We start from the raw sequence: 21,271 nt of genomic DNA on the forward strand, positions 1-21,271 counted from the left end.
GAAAGTGTCATGGTTATTTTCATGCTAATTTTCATGCTAATTTCAATAAGACTAAGTTTTTACTGTTTTGAATAACGAGGTATTTGCACAAGTTTTAGCTACTGCACGTCAATCAAATTATAACTCTGTGGAGCGTAGCTGTAATTCTTAACTTAAGGCTTACATCTTATTCTCTGATCGTTTTTTCCTTCCGACTTGATACCTAATGGCAATGCCGTTAGGATGCTGGTTATAAAACGCAGTTAGCTACAAACAGGGCTCAGGTAAATTCATTGACATAGTTAAAATCATGTTTAAAATACTTAAGTCAAACGCTGAATACAACATTTGGATACCTTTTTCCAAAACACTTATACTCTCTTAGTACTTGAACAAGTGAGATGGGAGTTGCAAATATAGGTTGCCATTATTACTGTTTGTGCAAAGCTTTCGGGCCTCGTGATGTTAGATGCGTCTCTGTGGAGAGTTCTCGTTCATACCAAGAACCTTTCTGCTCATCAAACGGTTCAACATGTTGGCTTCAAGTAGAACACTTTGGGACAGCTTAATACACTAAGCCGCTGGTCTCGTTGTCTGTTTTCTGCATTTTGAGATGCTGAGTTTGATAAAAGCACATGGCATTAGTTTTTTTCATTTGTGTTTTCGAGCTTATTCGGTTTCTCCATGATCTAGGCACGAAAAACTTGTAAGTACATCGTATATCTATCTATTTTGTTTGTTAGTTTCTTTGTTCGCTGTATTATTTCTTAATTTCAGTAAATCGTTCGTTGGTTAATCGTTGGTTAGCTAGTTTATTTGTTCGTTCTAGTTCATTCGCTCGGCGTGATGGAAGTTTGTTTGCCAATTTACATGGAATAATAATACAGTTCAACGCATATCAAAATATTCAGTTGTCCTTGATCACGCAGTAGAGACACTGGCTCTCTACACAACATATGACAGTGTATGTCTGTTTCAACAGAAAATGTGTATTCTTCGACTTAACTACACTGTACAGCACCCTGGTAACTGTGAGGGTGAGTTATTTTGAATAAATACTTGCTTCCTAGAACTTTCTTTGTCAGAAAATCCGTCTCCAAAGACCTGCAGAGAAAATAAGAGCGAAAGTGTCACTGTTATTTTCAGTGTCAGTGCTAATGGTACCATCGGTGTTCAAAGCAAATCTTGTTGCTGGTTTTCATGGTTATCATGCTGCTGATTTTCATTACTGTTTCAGAATTTTTCCCCTGAGAGTGGCGGTTGAGAAATGGAACTTAATCCATTCAAAAAGCTTTCTCCATTTGTCATATGTAAAAAAAAAGACTTTATTTACTTCCTCATTCAAAAGCACACAATTAATAACATTTTAATGAGGAGCGTGTAATGTATCGATCGAATCTTTTCGCGGTAATACAGAGAGAAACTTCGAATAATATCGGTGTAAGCCTTTTGTTGTCAATAAATAAGCAATCAACCCTCTTTACGTTTTATATTCTTGTGGTCTTAATTGTACATGTTAAAATACCAACAAAAGCAACAACAGTGCTACCTTGTAGCAATTCTCGGAGGAACAGAAACTGAAGCGTAAAATCGTCATTTTATTATCATTTACTTCTAGGTAGCCTTAGAGGAATGAGATAAATTCTTGGTATTTATTTTCTTTCGCTTCTGGTTATTTGAAGTTGTCCAGAGTTGAAGGGCTTTCAGAAGGAAGAAAACTGGCAAAAAGGTAATGCTATCTCTTCACACGCAGATCCATACTGAAACACAAGATACAGATATTCCTGCAACAAGTTATGGAGAATTGTTTATATTTTATTGGCGAATTTGATTCCCCTGATAACTGACACTAGGGTCGATCGAGTGTTTGCACCATAAATAGCCCGGGATTTTTGGGACAACATCCTCCTCCAACTTGTACTTCCCGGGTGTTCGAAGCATCTCGGACCTAAGATCCCGTTCGTAATAATGTCGTTCGAAATGTTGATAACAAACGCGTGAGTCTTTCGTGACGGTGAAATTTGCCTGAGAAATTTTTTTGCCAGCCATTTTCTTTTGAAGATTTTGGTATGAGGCCGACACTATTGTAGTTAATACCATTTGTGTGTGAAAACATCCGTGGCTTTTGAAACACCTAAGTTAAACGACTTCATCTCTTTAGGTATATATAATGAATGAATGAATCATGCAAGGTCGTAACTGCGAGCTGAGCACGGCTACAGTTTTTCGGAGAAACCTCTCTTCGTTTTTAGAACATTTATAATAAGATAATTCATTTTACCGACCGAGAGAAAACTGACAGATTTACAAGTCGTTCCAGTCCACCATTGCGATAACCGCACTTCATCAGCAACTCCACCCACTGGTGTCCCTTGGTAAACCATCCAATCAACTGTCACATTAGCATTTGCGTGTCTTTCGTTGTAACCGGCCGCCATCATACATGCAGTAAATCTATCGTAGTTGACATTTTCAACCCAGGACACAACGGCATCGTATACATAAGATTTGTCACTAGTTTCAGTATGATTAACCGTGACTTGAACTCCGAGGGCCTTATCAGGATAAAACACAAATGGCCTGAGGCAAATGACTTCACAATGGAAATAACCAAGGGAGGGAATTTACGGCATGTGTTGACGACCTCTCTAAAAAGGAAATCCTAGAAAAAATAAATTCAAAAATACTTGGCGTAATCAGAATTCACTTTTGTCTAATTTAAATCTATTGTCCCAACCATCTCTATCACTCACTGAAATCACAAGATAAAGCCATTGTTTCCAAAAGCGCCCCTATAACAGAAAGCGTTGTTAACAAGAGGACAATGTCACTTCTGCTGGCACTAAAACTGCTTCTGCACCACAGACACCAAAACGAGAATGAATAGTCTTTATTTGTTTTTGTTTTTATTTGTTTCTTGGTTTGTTATTGATTAATTCTTGCCTCTATTGACAGTTATGGTATCTTGATTACCATTATTGGTCTCCATAATGTTTTTTTCTTCTCGGTGGCGGGTTATGTTTCTTTCCTCTCATGGTGAGTTATGATGTTTCATTATTCTGTAAACTGATGTCTTGGATGTAGACCTTCTTAACATTAGTGTATCCAATGCCCTTTTCTTTCCACACGGAGAAGACCTTAAACTATGATTACTTGAGATGTTCTTTTCTTACTTTTCGTATCAATACAAAGCTGTCAGAGCCTTCTTAGGCTGGTTATCTATACCTGCTCTAAAATTTTCTTATCGAAATTAATTCAAGATATACACAAATCTGAGCTAAGGAACAACACTACTAGGAGTACTCAGATTTCATATATTTCAATGCCACTTTCATGGTTATTGCGAGGCTGGACATTCATTTTTCTTGGCAATCCACGCTGATACTTTCATTTACTTGCGAAGCTCGCTTAACGCCTGTTACTTCATCTGCAGTTGGGTTGACAGCGTTGATCCTTCTTTTGAAGCGAGATCTAATCTGCATGAATAAGTTGATATCAAAACGATCTCAAGAACTGTACAACTCTATGTGCTTCGCATTTATACAGTCATCGAATTTAACTTCTTATTTGAAAGTGGAAGCCTTGTCAGGTAAAAATCTGAGCAAAAAGTTTAAAGCTTATAAAGAGTATTCAAATCAAAATGTAATAACATACCTCTGAGTTTCTCACACAGTGAAGGAGGAATATTATGAACCCCTGTTAAATGGCAATTTCGGAAATCACATTAACGCCTTTAATAGATTCAAAGTGCTTCCATACAAGCTCCCCTAACTCTAAACCTCTTAGTATTAAATATTGCTGGGCAGCAAAAATGTCCGAACCAAAAATGTCACAGGTTCTCTAATTTGTCTCTGTATTACACTAAGTTTACCGCCTGGTAAACTTGTAAGGAAGGGTTGGTACAACTTCTTGCTTGAATATCGAGAGGAACACAATTAGATGAAGAAAACTTTTGTCATCTCAGGTATTCGATTGTGGGGCCTTTAATGTCATGTCCTAAATCGACTTAGTCTCAATAAGCAAAATTGTGATCATTGATGCAAAATAGATATATGTTTTGTTATATTAAGGTTTGGTTATTACTCCGGAAAACTCAGTTTCACTTTTTTTATGTAATTGTAAAGAGGGTCTTTATTTTTATGAACAAATCTTAGAATCATGACCTGATTCCCTTTTTTGTGTCTTTTTCAACCCTTTAATTCCCATGAGTGACCAAACAGAAATGCTTACAATATCAATACAAAGTCAGGAAGACGAGTGATGAGAACCAAGAAAAGTATATATAAGGGGATTAAAAGCTGATCTTATAACAAATTCTCGGAAGTAAAATCAGAAGAATTGTAGAGGAGACAGTAAGGAGAATTACTAATAATACCTTGGGAGTTAAAGGGTTCAACACTGTTTACTAAAGAACGCTGTAACTGTTAAAAGTTCATCAGCCACGTAGTGTATGTTTTCCAAGTATGTCTTAATGGGATAATTCGAAAGTTGTTTTTATGTCAGGAGAGACAAATTTTTAGTAGACATTGGCTGGGTGAACTTGTACCCTGAAATGAGGTACACTTTCAGCACCGACTTTTACCTTTGTCAAGATTCATTTTTAAATCAGTGGTGAATATACCAACCGCCCGTTAACCTTCGTACTGTATGAGCACGGATTTCATTCATTAAAAGGTGTATTTAGTTTACCTGAGTGGAGTTGAACATTATGAAAATGTAGGCAAACGCTTTGTGCAGGGGCGACAGAAGACCAAATAGCCACGTGATCCCAAGCAAAGGAATCATCAACACGCATGCCCTGACACCAAGTCTATAAAATCATGAAAAAAAGAGAAAATCAACTTGTTGTGAATTGGCATTATTCGTACAAGAGAGCAAAGTAAGAGGCTAAGGGCTTAGATGCATCTTCTACTGACGCCACAAAAATATTTACCTTATTTGTTCACTGATTTTGTCTTTTGCATGCTGCATGTCTGTCATCTCCTTGATAACTCGCACCAGTATCAATGTGTTTAACTGAGAACAGAAGAAAACGAGACAAAACAAAAAAACAATCTAACTATACAAAGGAAAGAGAAGTTTGCACTTGAGCTAAGTTCTCCTAGTGGCCTCATTGGATGTTCGTCAAAAGTTGAACCCTTCCCCTCCTCGTCATCCCATCAGACATTTCCCAGGTTTTCTTGACCATTGGTTGGTAAATATCCATAAAGCTGGGAGGAGAGGGAGAGAAGCATTGTGAACGCAAAATGTTTCGCCTAACAACACAAAACAACAACCCGGGAGAGACTCGAGCCAGGACTACTCAACCTGAAAATCTTTCGCGGTAACCGCAGACGGGATCTTCCAACAATAAGGTCACTTCAAGCAAAATTTATATTTCATACATACTTCAGATTTCGTTGGCAACTATTGATTAGAGTCTAGATTAAAAAAGCGGTGAGCGAAAAAAATGCTCACGATGCAACGATAACCGAAGGCAAAGTGTGAAAGAGGGAAAGGAAAAAATTTTAAGAATTTAACCTACCAACTCGATCAGTAGAACGAATACAACAAATATCCAGATCATGCCGTTAGAGGATGACATCCAGCAGCTGAATAAAAAATTAAGTATCCGAAACTTTGATAAATTATCAATTAATTAATAATTTTTTTTGCGCATGCATGTACGCAGTACCCTCCATATCGGGTTTGATGACTAGAAATAACAAAACAACAACAACAGCAGCCACAAACCAATCAATTAAACCAAAAAAAAAAACAAAGAAACAAGCAAAAAAAGTACAACATAAAACGAGGATTCGTGACAGGGTAATCACACAAGGAAAAATCACTTCTTACAAATTTTCACTGATATAGCTTTTAATCCCTGGCCCGGTTCCTGCTGCAATGCCCAGCGATATGGAAACAACGACAGCGGGTAGACCTGTGGATTCGAAATTCGAAGAGATAACAGAGTCAAATGATGATGATATCTAAGATGATAATGGCGATGGTAATGTTCATGGTAATTAATGTCTTACTTTTCAAAAGATTATCAAATAGAGAATGGGTTTTTAATTCATAGTTACCCCATGAAAATCCATGTGAAACCTTCATTTTGTCGTTGATATTGTAAACTTTTACAACAAACAGGTAGAGATAAACTCCCTCGATCAACATCCAGCAGAAAGCGGCCATTAGGAAATATTGCACAAACGCTGCTACTGTAACACAGGCAGACTGCACAGGAATGAAAAAGTTGAGTTAAGATTTGGATTAAGGTCATAAAGATTTACTGAAAGAGATTCTTCTCTTCTTACCTTGTTCTCGACAGCACCAATTCCAGTTAGGAAGATAATTTGACCTGCACCAAGTGAAGCGACTAGACTCACTCGAATCTGAGATAAAGGTCCCCTCATGTCTCTAATCAAAAATAAACAATTTATTTTATTCTAAATCAGTTCTATTCTCATTTTATACAAAGTCTGATTATATTTTTATGATTCTACTTGGCTGCTTCAATAAATCTAAACTTTACACATTTAAACTGATATAATCTCTTGTTGGTCTACATGTTCAGCTTGCTTTGGAATTCTTGGGTGGAACTATGTCATGTACTTACGTAAGAACAGCATAACTGATGATTGTTAAAGTGATTCCAACCAGAGAAAAAGACAAGCCCACATATGTAAGAATTTCCAGCGCTGTTTCGTCAGTCTTAAAAATGAATGCAAAAACAGTGATTCAATACCGGTAACGGAAGAGGGCTACACACCATTTACGCCAATGCTGTCTAGTCTAAGTTCCTTCTGGAATCAATGTATGTATATGCTTATCAATATTCCTACCTTACTTAAAAAATTACTGCTGGTTCCCCTGTCAAACTGCATAAGAACTGCAAAGTGAGTCAAATGATTGCAGCTGCACTCGGTATAAAATTCGTTCCTCGATGTTAGGAGACACCCTTGTTCTGACCAGCTAGAATGACAGCAGAAAACTCTCAGAATCAGAAGGAAATAATGAAATGAGTTCATTAATACCAAATGTCTAGATGGATGATCTTGAGATAAATAAGATACTGTTCGCAAGAAAAAGGAAGGAATCTACGTAACATATCGTGGTGTAATGGCACAGAAAGTTGAGATAATGAAAGTTGTCTGATGATCTAAAATTTTCTCTGATCTTTAGATTCCAAATGAACAAAAAAAAACAAACAACTGCCAGCTTTATAGATCGCTGAGCACGCGGAAGCCTGAGAAGGATAAAAAAAGGAGTAAGAGGTGACCACACAATGTGATGTACCAAGAAATAGGACCTGAAAAAAAAGTTAGGCCAGCAAGGCATTTGAACCCATTACCTCTGCGACACCGGTGCAGCGCTCTACCAACAATTTTCAACTAACAGTTCAGTAGTGTTCTTAGCTGCGTAGATCTCTTAATTTCCGTTCTTGATCGCAGTGCAAATATATGAATTTCATATATCTAAAATCATCATTCATCACTTGGATGGTTTATTTGCTCAGTTGGAGGGTTTATTTGCTCAGTTGGTAGAGCGCTGCACCGGTATCGCAGAGGTCGTGGGTTCAAATCCCATAGGGGCCTGAATTTTTTTCAGGTCCTATTTCCAACTACTAGTACAGTAGTGTTCATACATGCTATGATCTCTTAATTTTATTCAAAGCTGTTTACCTGTTTTTTGAAGTATTCCAAAACACGCAGCTTCTGCTCGGTGCATCCTAAAACCGTAAAGTATCGTTATTATTACCAAGTACAGCGACTCGATGGCTGATGTGGAGGTGAGAGTGCTCTCGCCGGAATTTTTCAGAGCCCTCCTTATCACTTTAGATACATGTAAATATTGTTTACAAAGGACCTTGACTTGATACGATGATAATGTTATTAATAATATTAGCAATAGAAATGATAATAGTAAAGATAATAGTGATGATGATAATATTTATAATAATAATAATAAGAAGAAGAAGAAGAAGGAGGAGGAGGAGGAGGAGGAGGAGGAAGGGGAGGAAGAGGAGAAGAAGAAGAAGAAGAAGAAGAAGAAGAAGAAGAAGAAGAAGAAGAAGAAGAAGAAGAAACAAATTAGATCAAATCAAAACAAAAGATAAACCTACGAATTCAGATGCAACTCTTTCTTGATAAATTGTAACTTACCGCTAGGTTTCGAAATCTCAACGTAACATTCTTCCTGAGAGTGTGGTTCTTCGGCCATATCGTTGCAGACAGGATATTACTGTTGATAGACAAACGAGAAAAAAAAAAAAAAAAGAAAGAAAGAAAAATAATTTAACCAACAAACAGACCGACAAAATAAACAAAGAAAATTTAATAAAAAGGCAAGAAAACAGAATCAAGACGAAAGAAACTAAAATAAACGAGAAACCCAAGTCGAGGTCGAGGAAACTTATGAACATGGCCTATAATGTAGGTTATTAGCACACCAAAGCAGATTTATTTGAGATGAAAGATACTAAATGTAATACTAAGTTTTAGCAAACCTGATTTTATTTACAGGAGCAGAGTCAGTCTGGCCTGTTTGGAATACCTCATGGAGATCTTTGTAAATGACACAAAGTACAACTGATCCTAAGATGTAATAATGAGAACAATTTTAATGCTACGAGAATATTGCGAAAAAAGGACAAGTTATCACGGTTTAAAGACCCTGCAAGTTTACCGGTGTGTTTCATTGGCATGCCCAACTTTGTATTAAGAATGAAATATTTCGACCCAAGTTCACATAAATAGGTAAAAGAAAACGAAAAAAACTGGATTAAGATATCAGCCATTCGGTTTGAATGTTCGTTATAACTTGAATCCCAGCCCCCCTTTAACTAATAACAATGATAATCGCTAGAATAATTTGAATAATACGACAAAAATATTATTTTCTATGCTTAAAAAAAAACAAAAACAAAAACAAAAGATATAGCTCTCCAACCTTTATCCAAGCCTGCAACTGGAAGGCTGACATAGTTTTCTCTTTTATCATCCTCAAATTGTACTCCAGTCTCATTTTTGTGGAAAATCTTCCTGACCAAAATATCTAATTGTAAAACCGCGACTTATATTAAGTTAGGGCCGAAATAAATGCAGATGCTTCCGTAACAGTCTCAAGTCATCGTCCTCAAAAGTTTTAAGACTAAAACGCTGGAAACCATCACTTAGAAGTATTAACTGCAAGTAGTTTTCAAGGATCACCATTAAAAGGAGTGTTCTCTGTTCAATTGTCAGATAAAGTGCTGGTCACCATTTTTAAATTAAAAAAAAAACATATCACTGCAGTGAATTCAATTGGTTTCTTATTTTTATTTCCATAATTTATTTATTCATTTTATCCATTTTTCCCCTCTTTTATGAGTTATCCATAACTATGATGACATTAAAGAACATATGCAAAATAGAAAGAGTTGTTGGAGTTGCAGATAACTGACAAGCGATAGGAATTTCCTGTTATAAACTGCCTTAAAAGAGGTCCAAGACAGTTCGTGTGTCGCGAAATGATTCGATAAAGGGTTGCCACACACAAAGTTTACACCTAAAACGTCGAATAAGTAGTAGTGTTTGCAAATGTTTCGAAAATCTACCACGAATGATGTATGTATTCATCCTGAACTCCGAATTAGAAATCAAGAAAACTTCCAAATCAGCTTTTAAGATCTACTCACCTGCATGTTCACCACGGATGTCAATCTCAGGTACGGTTTGATTAAGGCGATTTTGAGCATAATTCCCAATGAACTCCGCCAAATCAGTGACAGTGAGGAAAGTGCGTTCCATATTTTCTTTATTTACTTTATTTCCAAAAGAGCTGGTCACTTCTTTTAGCATGGTGTCAACAAGTTTCTTGCCTGGGAACTGAGTTAGTGGTTCGTTTAGACAAAACTTTCAGTAGCCTACTCTTAAAGGAATCAATAAATTCATGGGTTACACGATCTGAGGAAAATTGAGCTTTCATTAACCAAGGCACCAGCAACAAACTTAAGGGGAGTTTAATTTTCTGATGACTCGATCGCACTCTTCTATTTACAAGCTATTCCTAGTGGTTTCTTAGTAAAGTGTTACGAACATAATACGTTAAGAACGGAACAACTGAGTGCAAGAATATAAATAACATAGGAAATACTGATAACTTAAGAAAGAAAGTGCTCGCGATTACATTTCGAGCTTTGCGTGATCTGCGTGAAAGTCGAACTTATATCGATAACTACGCGGTCCGGGGTCAGGAGGGGTATAGGTTTGACATTCTCTAAAGGGTGGAATTAGAGGACCAACAACAATAGGCATTAAAAATGTTACAAGAAAATCAAATACACCTACCTCGCTTGATGGTGTTAGCTTGATGGCAGAAAAATTCAGTTTCCAGCACTGTTTCACTTCGATTCTGCCCAAATACGACGAGTCGGTTGTATTTGTCAATATCATAGAAAACGTCTTGCGAGTTTTTTCATTTTTTCTGCATCCCCACATTTTAATACAGTGATTTCTCCAAGAAGACGCCTGACTGAAAAAAAAAGTCAACTGCCTACACCAAGAGCTACAACAGACTTTGTCAATAGATTTAGGTCTCTCATTACCACATTTCATCCTATGCCAGTACTGACGCATTTCTTCAACCTGCCGCTGATAGTCCGAAAGGTTCAGCTCTGAGAGTGCGAGTGCATCATTGGAGTGGGAGCAGTGCCCATCTGCGTTATAAACGTAAACATAAATCAGAGACATTTTAAATCATTTAAATCTCCTTCATAAACATACTGTTTGTATTTTTCTCAATTTATTTTTTTTTCAGTGAGTATATTATTTGCTTGACCCTTTTTTTTTGCTTGATTTTTCATCCTTCCACTGCTCGAATATCGTTTCATTGCTCGTATTCAACCCCAGCTGCTTCTCCCACCCGGTAAGGAACGCATTGCAGTTTCGGTTTGCGTTTGTGTGGGTGTGGGTGTTTGTTTGTTTTGTATCAGTTTCCACTTCTCACTTTCCACTCTGAACGGAGAAGTGAGTGGTTGGTATCGAGAGTTTGTATGATATAATGAAAAAATGAAAAAAAAAATATATACATATATAATGCTAGCAGCAATGACTCATCCTGGTAGAGTACTCAATTTGGAGCTCCAACAACTCTTTCTATTTTGCACATGTTCTTTAATATCGTCATAGTTATGGAAAGCTTTGTATGCCAAAGAGCTATATAACTAACTGCAGACAGTACTGTTTCGGCCTTCTGGGCCTCATCAGTGCAGTGCTGATGCTAGGATGGAGGTGAAGTCATATAGCCACCCCAAATGATCACACATGTGGGATCATCTAAGCCATGCATGCTCACTAGTTTTTCTTGTTTGAGCACTCTGGCATGGCTTAGATGATCCCACATGTGAGATCATTTGGGGTGGCTATATGACTTCACCTCCATCCTAGCATCAGCACTGCACTGATGAGGCCCAGAAGGTCGAAACAGTACTGTCTGCAGTTAGTTATATATATATACATACATATATATATATATATATATATATATATATATATATATATATATATATGAATGTTCAGAAGCCTTAGTATCTTTTTCTGAATATTTTTCTTAATTGTTAAGGATGGGCCCCGCTACTTAATATGTTACTTTCTAAGGTTTCTAAGCCAAAATCTCCCTTTGTTTGCTTTTCCCCCTCTTTTGGACAATTACGAGCAATAACATATCAGTGATCTTTTGGAATAGGTCGCTTGTTAAGGTTTATTTAGCAACAGATAATTTATTGTTCAACCCATGACGGCAGAGGTTAACTAGTTGAACAGTGTTGAATCTTTATAACTTTCTATTTCCCCTTTTTTTTTACATACCTTGTGCTGAAGTTGGCATGGCCGTACCAGCTGTAATGGAGACAAAACCAAAAGATATAATTCCCCAATTCACAGCCATACCGCAACAAGAGGGGTGGGAAAGGATGGGGGGGGGGGGGCTAGGGGAATCAATCGCAAGATAAATACTTATATAATAAGATATCTAATGGAAACGTGGGACTTCCTAGTCAACCATATAGGGGCAACTGCGGGTAAAATCGTTCGTATTACACTCAAAGCCTTGCAAGGGTCGTGCTTAAAGGAAGGATTCGTAGAAGAAGAAGCGTCACGCATCCTTAGAACAAATCTGACACCCTCCACATGTAGCAATAACGTACAGAGTTTCAAAATGTGCTTAAAGAAGGGAATGGATACTTGACGAAGATGTGAAGATGTGTCACGCCTGCTAGAGAAAGTGCCATCAAAAAACAATGGCAATAGCACACAGAAAAAAGTATTGCTATTTATGACGCAATATCTTCCTACAAGAACATACTGATGGAAAAATGGCATCTTATTCAAAACCAACGCACTGAATCACATCGCAAAGGAAAGTCGTTAAAACATATCCTAGTCAGAGCTAATCTCAAAAATTTAAAACCGCATGCGAATGGCAGGAGTCCTGCAGGCCCATCAATACTTTTTAAGTCGTCATTTGCTTCTTGTGATCTGCACCTTGCGCGAAGTTTGTCTACGCTCTGATGCAGCAAAATCTCTGCAAAGTGGCTCTTAGTTGAACCTTTTTGCCGAAACTTCCTGTCATTTCACAGGTTGAAGGTGGCTTTCAGAGCAAAAGTCCTTTTCGTTCGCACAGTAGCTTTAAGCCTTTTACGTGAAGGAACGCGGGATGCCATCGACAGTTCCAGATACAAAAAAATTCCTTAAGGAAATTGCGAGAAACCACTAAAATGACTGCCTAGAAAAAACAAATCTTTATTTCAGAAGACATGAAGCGCATGAAGCCATCGTCCACGTCTATACGTATGTTGTCAAAGCATAGAACAGATAATCGGTGCTTGACGGAACTATACACGCGAATATTTCAACCAAAATAGTTCCAAACTGATTCTGGTCGTGTTTTTCTTGCTTGAAATCACATTTAAAAAAATTAGAGATTTTAAAGTTTAAATCCGCCATATTTGTTATGATGTAGTTATGACGTAGCAATGGTCAAGGTTTGTAATCTCGACTAAGAAGGATAAAAACTAAGAAGACAGCAGCGAGGAGAGCGATAATGACTCAATTCTCGACATGGATCTTATTCCAGACGTTGTATTACGTCCAATCATGTTTTAGCCCTAACATAGCTCGTGTTCAGAAGAAGAAGAAATCGCCATTGACGAAGGAACTCAGTAAAAAATAAAAGGAGAAACATCTACGAGCTCGTTTCTTGGAAATTGCGAATGGTGCTCTTGCTCTTGATGATCAACTCGACCTGGAATCGAAGATAACTAATTCCTCTCAAATAAAATACTTGTCTCTAAAGTGACATTTTTTTTAGTTTCTACTAAAAAACGGCGCAGCGCCGGCGACGGATTTATTTCACATCGCTAATTCTGTGATGTAAATTATTATTGAAACTGTAGGAACCAGGTTTCGTTGTATTACTGAGCACGGATCATTAGGACCCGTGTGTTTACTGGCCAATGTTTTCAAAACAGCCCTTGTTGGCTTTCACCAAGTGAGAAATGAGAGACTTGAAGATTATCCGTCAAACGAGTAAGCAACGACAGAATAAACTTTTTTTTTTCTCTCAAAACTCATGCATACAAAACGCTTAAGTTGTTTGCAAGTTAACCTGATACAAACCGAAAAAGAAAGACAACGGCAGTTTATTGTCAGCTATTTTATTAAATGTGTTGTTGTAATCTTTTGAAGGGCCAAATTCACCGTAATATTTAACTGCAAATAGACCTTTAAGAAGATTACCATAAAAGCTACTTTGAGAAAATAAATATAGGATATCTGCCGTTCTAGGTTTGTTTCATATATATAAACAAAGCCTCATGTTACATGAAGAGCGTCAGGAAGTCTCCCGTTGTCGAACTTTGTTGGCTTATGATATCGATCTTAATATAAATGACGCCTCAGTGCTTGGCGAAGTAGAATTTGTTTGTTTTAACTGCATTTGTCTGAGTTCCGTTCCGAACTGGACTAAACGAATTCGAATTCCTGAGGAAAAGTTCTTTCAACAAAAATAAAATTTTCTAGACCGCCTTTCTCTTTAAAAAGCTCTCAAGAGAGCTTTAAAGAGCTCCGTCGAGGAAAAAAAACGCAATTGATTTTACAACATGCAACCAAAAGCCTTCTTAACACATCGTTTAGATATTTAAAGGTTACTATATTACTTTTTAATACTCACCAACTGCTAGTGCGAGAAAAACCATTCTCCAGAACAATTTAGCTACAGTTTTCTTTCGAAGCTTAGGATGTGAATTCGGCATTTTTAGGATCACCGTCTCGTGAAACAATGATGAAGGTATTGGTCTGTGTCCAGTGACGTTGGGCAGACGTTAGACACAGAGATACGTTAGATCTTGAGCGAACAAGGAAGAAAGCAGAGACCAAACTAGGCGTGAGTTTCTAAACACATTATTCCTTGGGTTTGTTGGCACTGAATCGAACAGCTGGGTCCTTATTTTCTTTATAAATTCAGACAATATTAATACCAAGACATGACAAGAATTATGTCTCGTATACGAAAGTGCCACGGAAACCACTAAGAAGTGGCAGGTGGCAACTGCTGTTGTCTTAATTTGAAATAGCGGATGACAAGACAAAGAGTCGCAGCACGGTTTTTTCCCGGTATTTTTTAAAATTGTAATTCACCCATAGGTTGGGCACACACTGACGTATTTGCATTATTGACATCGCAACTGACAGACGTGCAATGAATGATCATTAAAACAAAACAAAGAGTGTTCAACTCATTAGGTGTCTTCATTGGAAACTGGGCCGAATTTCCTAGTTTGCATGACGAACTGAAACGAGGTTGAGAAAGTTTTATCTGTTTAAAGAGGAAATTTTCAATTTAATGATTCATTATGTCTACCAGGGGAAATTTTCGTGTTAAGCCTCCATTCAATTACAATATTTTCCTTTTTTTAGCATCCCTAAATGAAAGACGAAAAAACTGAAACAAATACACTTTTAAGAATCATACCTCCTCTGCTATCTAAGTGGTGTTTTACGAATATAGACTTTCTCGAGAGACTAAAACTTAGCTAAGCTGACAGCGGATAGCAATTGAAGGATGTAAAACAAGGATTTTAAACATTACTCTATTGGTATCAAAGGGAAATATAACATTTCATTTTAATGCCGACAAAACGAGAATTATTAGTACAAGGGTACAGAGGAAAACGAGAAAACGAAAAATTAAGACGGACTTGAGGATGTGATAATCATCAAACGTTTGCGAGGCCTTCAATCATAAACCTACTAATGGAAAATTCTCGCATATTTTAGCATTACAATAAGGCGCCTTGGTCTCGTCTTCCCAAAGAAAACTTCATAATCTTCACTTGACGTGCGGCGCTTATCAACTTTACATAAAATAATGGTTAAATAAGTCCTTCTGTACAAAAAATTTGAAATACTACCCACTTCAATCATACGAAGAAGTGTTTCTGTCATCCTTGCGTGTAATTATTAAAGCAGATGTCTCCGAACCATGATTACGGCGCATATTCGTCTATTCCATGCACTACTATTATCATTATAATTTTAATTTTAAAAAAAGATATATATATATATATATATATATATATTTATATTGTTGTTGTTGTTGTTGTTTCGTTTCGTTTCGTTTCATTTTTTTTGTCTTTTCATTTGCTATAGACGTAGGTCGAGAAGTATTGGCCACAAACTCTCATACTGAGGTGCTTTTGGTATCATTGGACAGACGTCAAAACAACGGAAATGCTGACCAATACCTTTATTTATATCATTGGCTCAGACTACTTACTGCAACAGATTTTGATCAAATACTTGCGTGATCAGTGCTGAGTTAACACTTCATGAATCAAGTTATAAAGAAGAGGAAGTCCACTGACTTAAACGTTAGACAAATTCCGGGCTCGGAAGTGCATTTTTTTTTTCTGTGTTCCCTTGCCAGATTTATATGGGTCTGCATGAAATATGTTCATATGAGTTATTGACCGAGCGTAAAGTCAGGATGGCTGGATATTGGCCGGGTTCTATTTTTGCATTTAAAAACGCAGAAAAAGAACGAGGCTAATATTCAGCCACCTCGACCGAATAGGCTTGGTCAAGAGAGTTTACAATCTCTTGACTTGGTCAATAAAGGACTTACGATATTGAAAAAATATTTTGCTTTAATAAAACTCAAGAACGACTTGTTTATTTTGAGAGCCGAGAGAGAAAGCCACCGTGTGTGCGACACGATAAACCCAAGAGGGTCGTTTGATTTTTTTTTTTTGTTTTGACTGCTTCTGCCGCTTCTTGCGACTTCGTTGCTAACTCTGTCCAATAGTTACAAACTTTGTAAGTCCGCTTCACGAACTTTTTTCCTTGCACGGGACATAATTGTCCAAATCGCGTTCTCTTGGGGAGAAAAGTATATTGTTCATATTCATATACTCATGAAGATATTCGAGGGTTTGAAAGTAATCCCTTTCTAAAGTACTGTCACGAAGTCCGAATTGGGAAACAAATGTGAATGTGAACAAATTAAAGTCTATTCAGACAAAGAAAGAAAAAAATGTATATCCGAGCCTGCCAATTGTGCGACCTACAACTCAGTGGACTCCCTCGTCTAGGTCTGTAATTTGGTTTACGACTTGTTAATTCCATTACTGAGTAGACAATAATAACGTTATCATATTTTTTCAAAATCTACTGTACTTAAGAGTCTGAGCCAGTGATACATGAAATTGTATTGGTCAGCGTTCTCATTGGTTTGCCAGCTGTCATTTGATGCCAATTGTTCATAAGTGTAATGGTTTGCAGCCAATATTTATCGACTTCAGTCTAGAAAATAAAGAAAAAGGCTGATTAATATAAGCGAGTCTGCAATGTGACATGAATATTGGTGGATGTGGATGTTCGCTATAACAACAAATGTTAAATGATTGCATTGGAGGCTTACTACATTGAGGACCAACTGTTCTAATATTTAGGACTTTATTACATTTAGCACAGTTATTACATTTAGGCCTTCAATTAAGGCACTAGACGGGAGTATCGAAACGTTGGGTCTATGAATTGTAACTTCTTTGGTTACATTCATTAAATCTGTAAACCAGAGCAGCATCAAACCATGTCTGATTGTCCACCTGGCTGCCATGTGAACTTTAATATATTTTATGAGAATGATATCATGAAACATAAAGAGGGTTGATTCCTTATTTGTTAACAATAAAAGGCTTACATGGAGATTATTTGAGATTTCTTTCTGTTATTCCGCGAAAAGATTCGATCGAGACATTGTCAACCATGCTCCTCATCAAAATGTTATTAATTGTGTACTTTTAAATGAGGAAATGAATAAAATCTTTTTTTTTTCGACACATGAGCAATCGAAAAAGCTTTTTGAATGGATTAAGTTCCATTGTCAAAAATTCATAGTCTGACGCTCAAATCTCAAGCTATAGTGAGTGTTTTAGGAGAAACAGGCTTATCAGAATGGTCACTCCTAGAGTTAACGAGGAGATATTTCTCAACCAACACTCCCTGGAGAAAAATTCTGAAACAATTACGCAAGTAAAAACGACTACCGAAAGAAAAAACTATGAATATTTTTTTTGGTTTGTTTGTTGTGTTTTTTTTTTTTCAATTCTTGCCTCTATTGAGAGTAACGATATTTTGATTAGCATTGATCTGCTTAATATTTTCTCCTTTTGGTAAGATGTAGACCTTCTTAACACAAATGTATCCAGCGCTCGTTTCTTCGACAAGGAGGAGACTTTTAGATTAATTGAGATGTTCTTTTATTCATCTTCGGATCGATACAAAGCTATATGAGCATTACGAGGGTTATTTGTGCGTGTTCTAATTTTTTTTTTTTTAACGAACTTAATTTAGGATATACATAGTTCTAAGCTAAGAAGCAACAATTCGATGACGACTCAGATCTCAAAGATTTCAGTGCCACTTTCATGGTTATTGCGAGGCTGGACATTAATTTTCCTTGGCAATATCACCATGGAGGTTTCATGTACTTGAGAAGCTCGCTTCATGCTTGTTACTTCAACTGCAGTTGGGGTGACACGAATGATCCTTCTCTTGAAGCGAGATCTAATCTGTATGAATAATTTGATATCAAAACGATCTCAAGAATTGTACAACAAAACGTGCTTCCAATAAATACAACCATCGAACTGAATTGAATTTCTTATTTCAAAGTGGAAGCTTTCGGGTTAAAAATCTGAGCAAAGTTCTAAATTACAAAGAAACTTCTTAATAAAATTTAATAGCATACCTCTGAGTTTCTCACGCAGTGAAGGAGAAATATCAAGAAGCCCTGTTAAATCACAATGCAGGAAATCACGTTAACGCCTTTAGTAGATTCAAAGCGCTTTCATCCAAGCCCTCCAACTTCAACCCTTTCAAGATTAAATTTTGCTGGGTAGCAAAAATGTCCAAACCTTTACTGCTATTAAGCATAAGTTCTCTACTTTGTCTCTGTATTACACTAAGTTCACCACCTGGTAAATTTGTAAGGAAGGGTTAATACAACTTCATGCCTTCACAGGGCACTTTCCACGCGCTTCAGGAATATTGAGAGGAATATAATTAGATCAAGAAAACTTTTAACATCTCAGGTATTCGATTGTGAGGCCGTTAGTGTTCTCTTGTCATGTCCTTAATCGACTTAGTTTCAAAAGCAAAATTGTGATTACTGATACAAAATAGACATATGTTTTGTTTTATTGAGGTTTGGTTTTTACTCTGGAAAACTGAGTTTCACTTTTTCATATAATTGTAAAGAGGGTCATTGTTTTAAAAGACAAATCTTAGAATCATGATCTGTTTCTCCCTTCTTTTTTCTTTCTCAATCCAACAATTCCCATGAGTGACCAAGAGAGAAATTCTCCTTACAATATCAATACAAAATCAAGAAGACAACTGATGAGAACCAAGAAAAGTATCAATTAGGGGATTATTAGCTGATCCAATACCAAATTCTCAGAAGTAAAATCAGAAGAATTGAATAGCAGACAGTGAGGAGAATTACTAATAAAATCTTGGAAGTTAAAGGGTTAAACACTGTTTTCTAAAGAAAGCTGTTACTGTTAAAAGTTCATCAGCCGCGTAACGTGTTTTTTTTCAAGTATGAATTAATGAAATAATGTGAGAGTTATTTTTGTGTCAGGAGAGACGAGTTGTTAATAGACATGGGTTAGGTGAACCTGTGCCCCGAGATGAGGTGCACTCTGAGCACTGAGTTTAGTCTTTGTCAAGATGCATATTTGAAACAGAAATATCTCAATCAGAGTTAAATCCACCAACCGCCCTTTTACTTTGGTACCGTATGAGCACGGATTTCGTTCACTAAAAGCTGTATTCAGTTTACCTGAGTGGAGTTGAAAATTGTGAAAATGTATGCAAACGCTTTATGCAGGGGCGACAGAAGACCAAATAGCCACGTGATCCCAAGCAAAGGAATCATCACCACGCATGCCCTGACACCAAGCCTATAAAATCAAGAAAAAAGAAAATCAAGAGAATTTGCTTTTACGAGCAAGTCTCTGAAAGAATCAAACATCTTGGGAAATGAAAATTTTCAACCCCCTTCAAATTTTGCATGCGGTTAGGCGCTCAGAGGAGATGTATAAAAATACTCTCTTTGAAGGTCGCAGCACTCTTGTTGCCATGGCAACAACGACTGCTTGTTTGAGGCCTGAAACCTCATTGTCATACAGAAACGTCGCAAAAAGAGTGAAATGATTATTTTTCTATCTCAAACTAAATAAAACATTACAAGTTGGCACTTCTACCATACATAGTAACATCCTCGCCAAATTATAAGATGTCTGATTTTTGATTGCCCCTATGGAAAGTAGAGGCAGGCCCGCAGAAATATTTTTCCATATTTAAAACTACAATATTATAACCAGCTAGTTGGCTTGGTTTTAGTTCCATAATCAGTGTACTTTTGGAGAAATTTATATAAACGTTTTCCCTGCTTTACCCACATGTCACTTTCAATAATAGAAGTGCCAACATGTAATGTTGTACTTGAGATAGAAAAATAAACATTTCACTTTTTTTTTTGCGACGTTTTTGTATGAAAATGAGGCCCCAGGCCTCGAACAAGCAGCTGTTGTTACTATGGCAAAAAGAGTGCTGCGACCTTCAAAAAGGGCATTTTTGTGCATCCCCCCTGAGGGCCTAACTGCATGTAAAATTTGAAGAAGGGTTGAAAGTTTTCATTTCATAAGATGTTTCATTCTTACAGACTTGTTCTTACCATTGTTGTGAGTTGGCATTATTCGTATAAGACAACAAAGTATGAGGCTAATGGCTTATATAAATCTACCACTGGCGCCGCTGAAATACTTACCTTATTTGTTCTCTGTTTTTGTCTTTTGCATGCTGCATGGTCATCATCTCCTTGATAACTCGCACCAGTATCAATGTGTTTAACTGAAAAAAAAGTGATAACACCATGGATAACTATTCAAAGGAAAACAGGAGTTCGCACTTGAGCTAAGTGGTCCTAGCGGTCTTAGTGGATGGTGGTCAAAAGTTTCCCCCTAACCTTTCCCTCTCCCCACCATTCCGCAAGACATTTCTCAGGTTTCTTTCACCATTCGTCAGAAAACATTTATACAGCTGGGAGGAGAGGGCGAAAAGCATTGTGAACGCAAAATGTTTTGCCCAACAACACAACACAACAACCCGGTAGAGACTCGAATCAGGATATTCAACCTAAAAATCTTGCACGGTAACCGCTGACGGCATCTCCCAACATAAGGGTCACCTCAAGAAAAATTATATATACTTCATGTTTCGTTGAAAACTATTGAACAGAGTCAAAGAGGTTAAAAAAAGGCGGCGAGAAAAATGCTCACAAAACAATGATAACTGAAGGCAAAGTGTGAAGGATAAAAAGGAAAAACTTAAGAATTCAACATACCAACTCAATCAGCACAACGAATACAACAAATATCCAGATCATGCCGTTAGTGGATGACATCCAGCAGCTGAATAAAAATTAATTACGCGAAACTTTGATAAAGGATCAATTAATTTTTTTTTGCGCATGCATGTACGCAGAACCCTCCAGGCCGGGTTTGATAACAACTAAAAACAACAAATAAATAACAAAACAACAACAACAACAACAACAAACCAAACAATTAAACAAGACAAAAAACAAAACAATGCAAACAAGCAAACAACACAAGGACAAAAAAAAGAGAGAGAAAGAGAGAGAACGAGGATACGTGATAGAGAAATCGCTTGACAAAAAAAATCAATTATTTCTTACAATT

General features: G+C 36.9%; 3 protein-coding genes across 3 annotated transcripts; all 3 read right to left on the reverse strand.

Moving 5' to 3' along the window:
* Positions 1-2,856: 2,856 nt before the first annotated feature.
* LOC113683178 (adhesion G protein-coupled receptor D1) lies at positions 2,857-5,902 on the reverse strand. Its single transcript, XM_027200392.2, has 4 exons — positions 4,913-5,902; positions 4,669-4,789; positions 3,634-3,675; positions 2,857-3,455 (listed from the first exon to the last, which is right to left on the reverse strand). Exons 1-4 carry the CDS (start codon positions 4,957-4,959, stop codon positions 3,336-3,338), a joined length of 330 nt encoding a protein of 109 aa, XP_027056193.2. The 5' UTR covers positions 4,960-5,902; the 3' UTR covers positions 2,857-3,335.
* Positions 5,903-6,179: 277 nt separating this feature from the next.
* LOC149051481 (adhesion G protein-coupled receptor L4-like) lies at positions 6,180-14,538 on the reverse strand. The gene is made up of 11 exons (XM_089214330.1): positions 14,173-14,538; positions 11,811-11,840; positions 10,293-10,660; positions 9,641-9,830; positions 8,914-9,018; positions 8,471-8,558; positions 8,127-8,205; positions 7,647-7,693; positions 6,807-6,936; positions 6,581-6,675; positions 6,180-6,381 (listed from the first exon to the last, which is right to left on the reverse strand). Exons 1-11 carry the CDS (start codon positions 14,252-14,254, stop codon positions 6,180-6,182), a joined length of 1,416 nt encoding a protein of 471 aa, XP_089070456.1. The 5' UTR covers positions 14,255-14,538.
* Positions 14,539-17,744: 3,206 nt separating this feature from the next.
* Positions 17,745-21,045, reverse strand: LOC149051482 (adhesion G protein-coupled receptor D1-like). Its single transcript, XM_089185748.1, has 5 exons — positions 20,914-21,045; positions 20,338-20,420; positions 19,348-19,468; positions 18,253-18,294; positions 17,745-18,073 (listed from the first exon to the last, which is right to left on the reverse strand). Exons 1-5 carry the CDS (start codon positions 20,971-20,973, stop codon positions 17,900-17,902), a joined length of 480 nt encoding a protein of 159 aa, XP_089041874.1. The 5' UTR covers positions 20,974-21,045; the 3' UTR covers positions 17,745-17,899.
* Between the last annotated feature and the right edge of the window lie 226 nt (positions 21,046-21,271).

The sequence above is a fragment of the Pocillopora damicornis genome, chromosome 1 (assembly GCF_964200805.1).
Source record: "Pocillopora damicornis chromosome 1, jaPocDami1.2, whole genome shotgun sequence".
Lineage (NCBI taxonomy): Eukaryota > Metazoa > Cnidaria > Anthozoa > Scleractinia > Pocilloporidae > Pocillopora > Pocillopora damicornis.

Coding starts and splice junctions, on each gene's coding strand:
- LOC113683178 (XM_027200392.2), bottom strand. CDS start 4,959: ATGACAGACATGCAGCATGCAAAAGACAAAATCAGTGAACAAATAAG. Junction 4,790..4,912: donor AAAATCAGTGAACAAATAAG/GTAAATATTTTT, acceptor ATGATTTTATAG/ACTTGGTGTCAGGGCATGCG. Junction 3,456..3,633: donor ACTGTGTGAGAAACTCAGAG/GTATGTTATTAC, acceptor TTATTCATGCAG/ATTAGATCTCGCTTCAAAAG.
- LOC149051481 (XM_089214330.1), bottom strand. CDS start 14,254: ATGCCGAATTCACATCCTAAGCTTCGAAAGAAAACTGTAGCTAAATTG. Junction 10,661..11,810: donor CATGCCAACTTCAGCACAAG/GTATGTAAAAAA, acceptor TTTATAACGCAG/ATGGGCACTGCTCCCACTCC. Junction 9,831..10,292: donor AGCTAACACCATCAAGCGAG/GTAGGTGTATTT, acceptor CCACTAACTCAG/TTCCCAGGCAAGAAACTTGT.
- LOC149051482 (XM_089185748.1), bottom strand. CDS start 20,973: ATGTCATCCACTAACGGCATGATCTGGATATTTGTTGTATTCGTTGTG. Junction 19,469..20,337: donor AAAAACAGAGAACAAATAAG/GTAAGTATTTCA, acceptor TTGATTTTATAG/GCTTGGTGTCAGGGCATGCG. Junction 18,295..19,347: donor CAATTTTCAACTCCACTCAG/GTAAACTGAATA, acceptor GTGATTTAACAG/GGCTTCTTGATATTTCTCCT.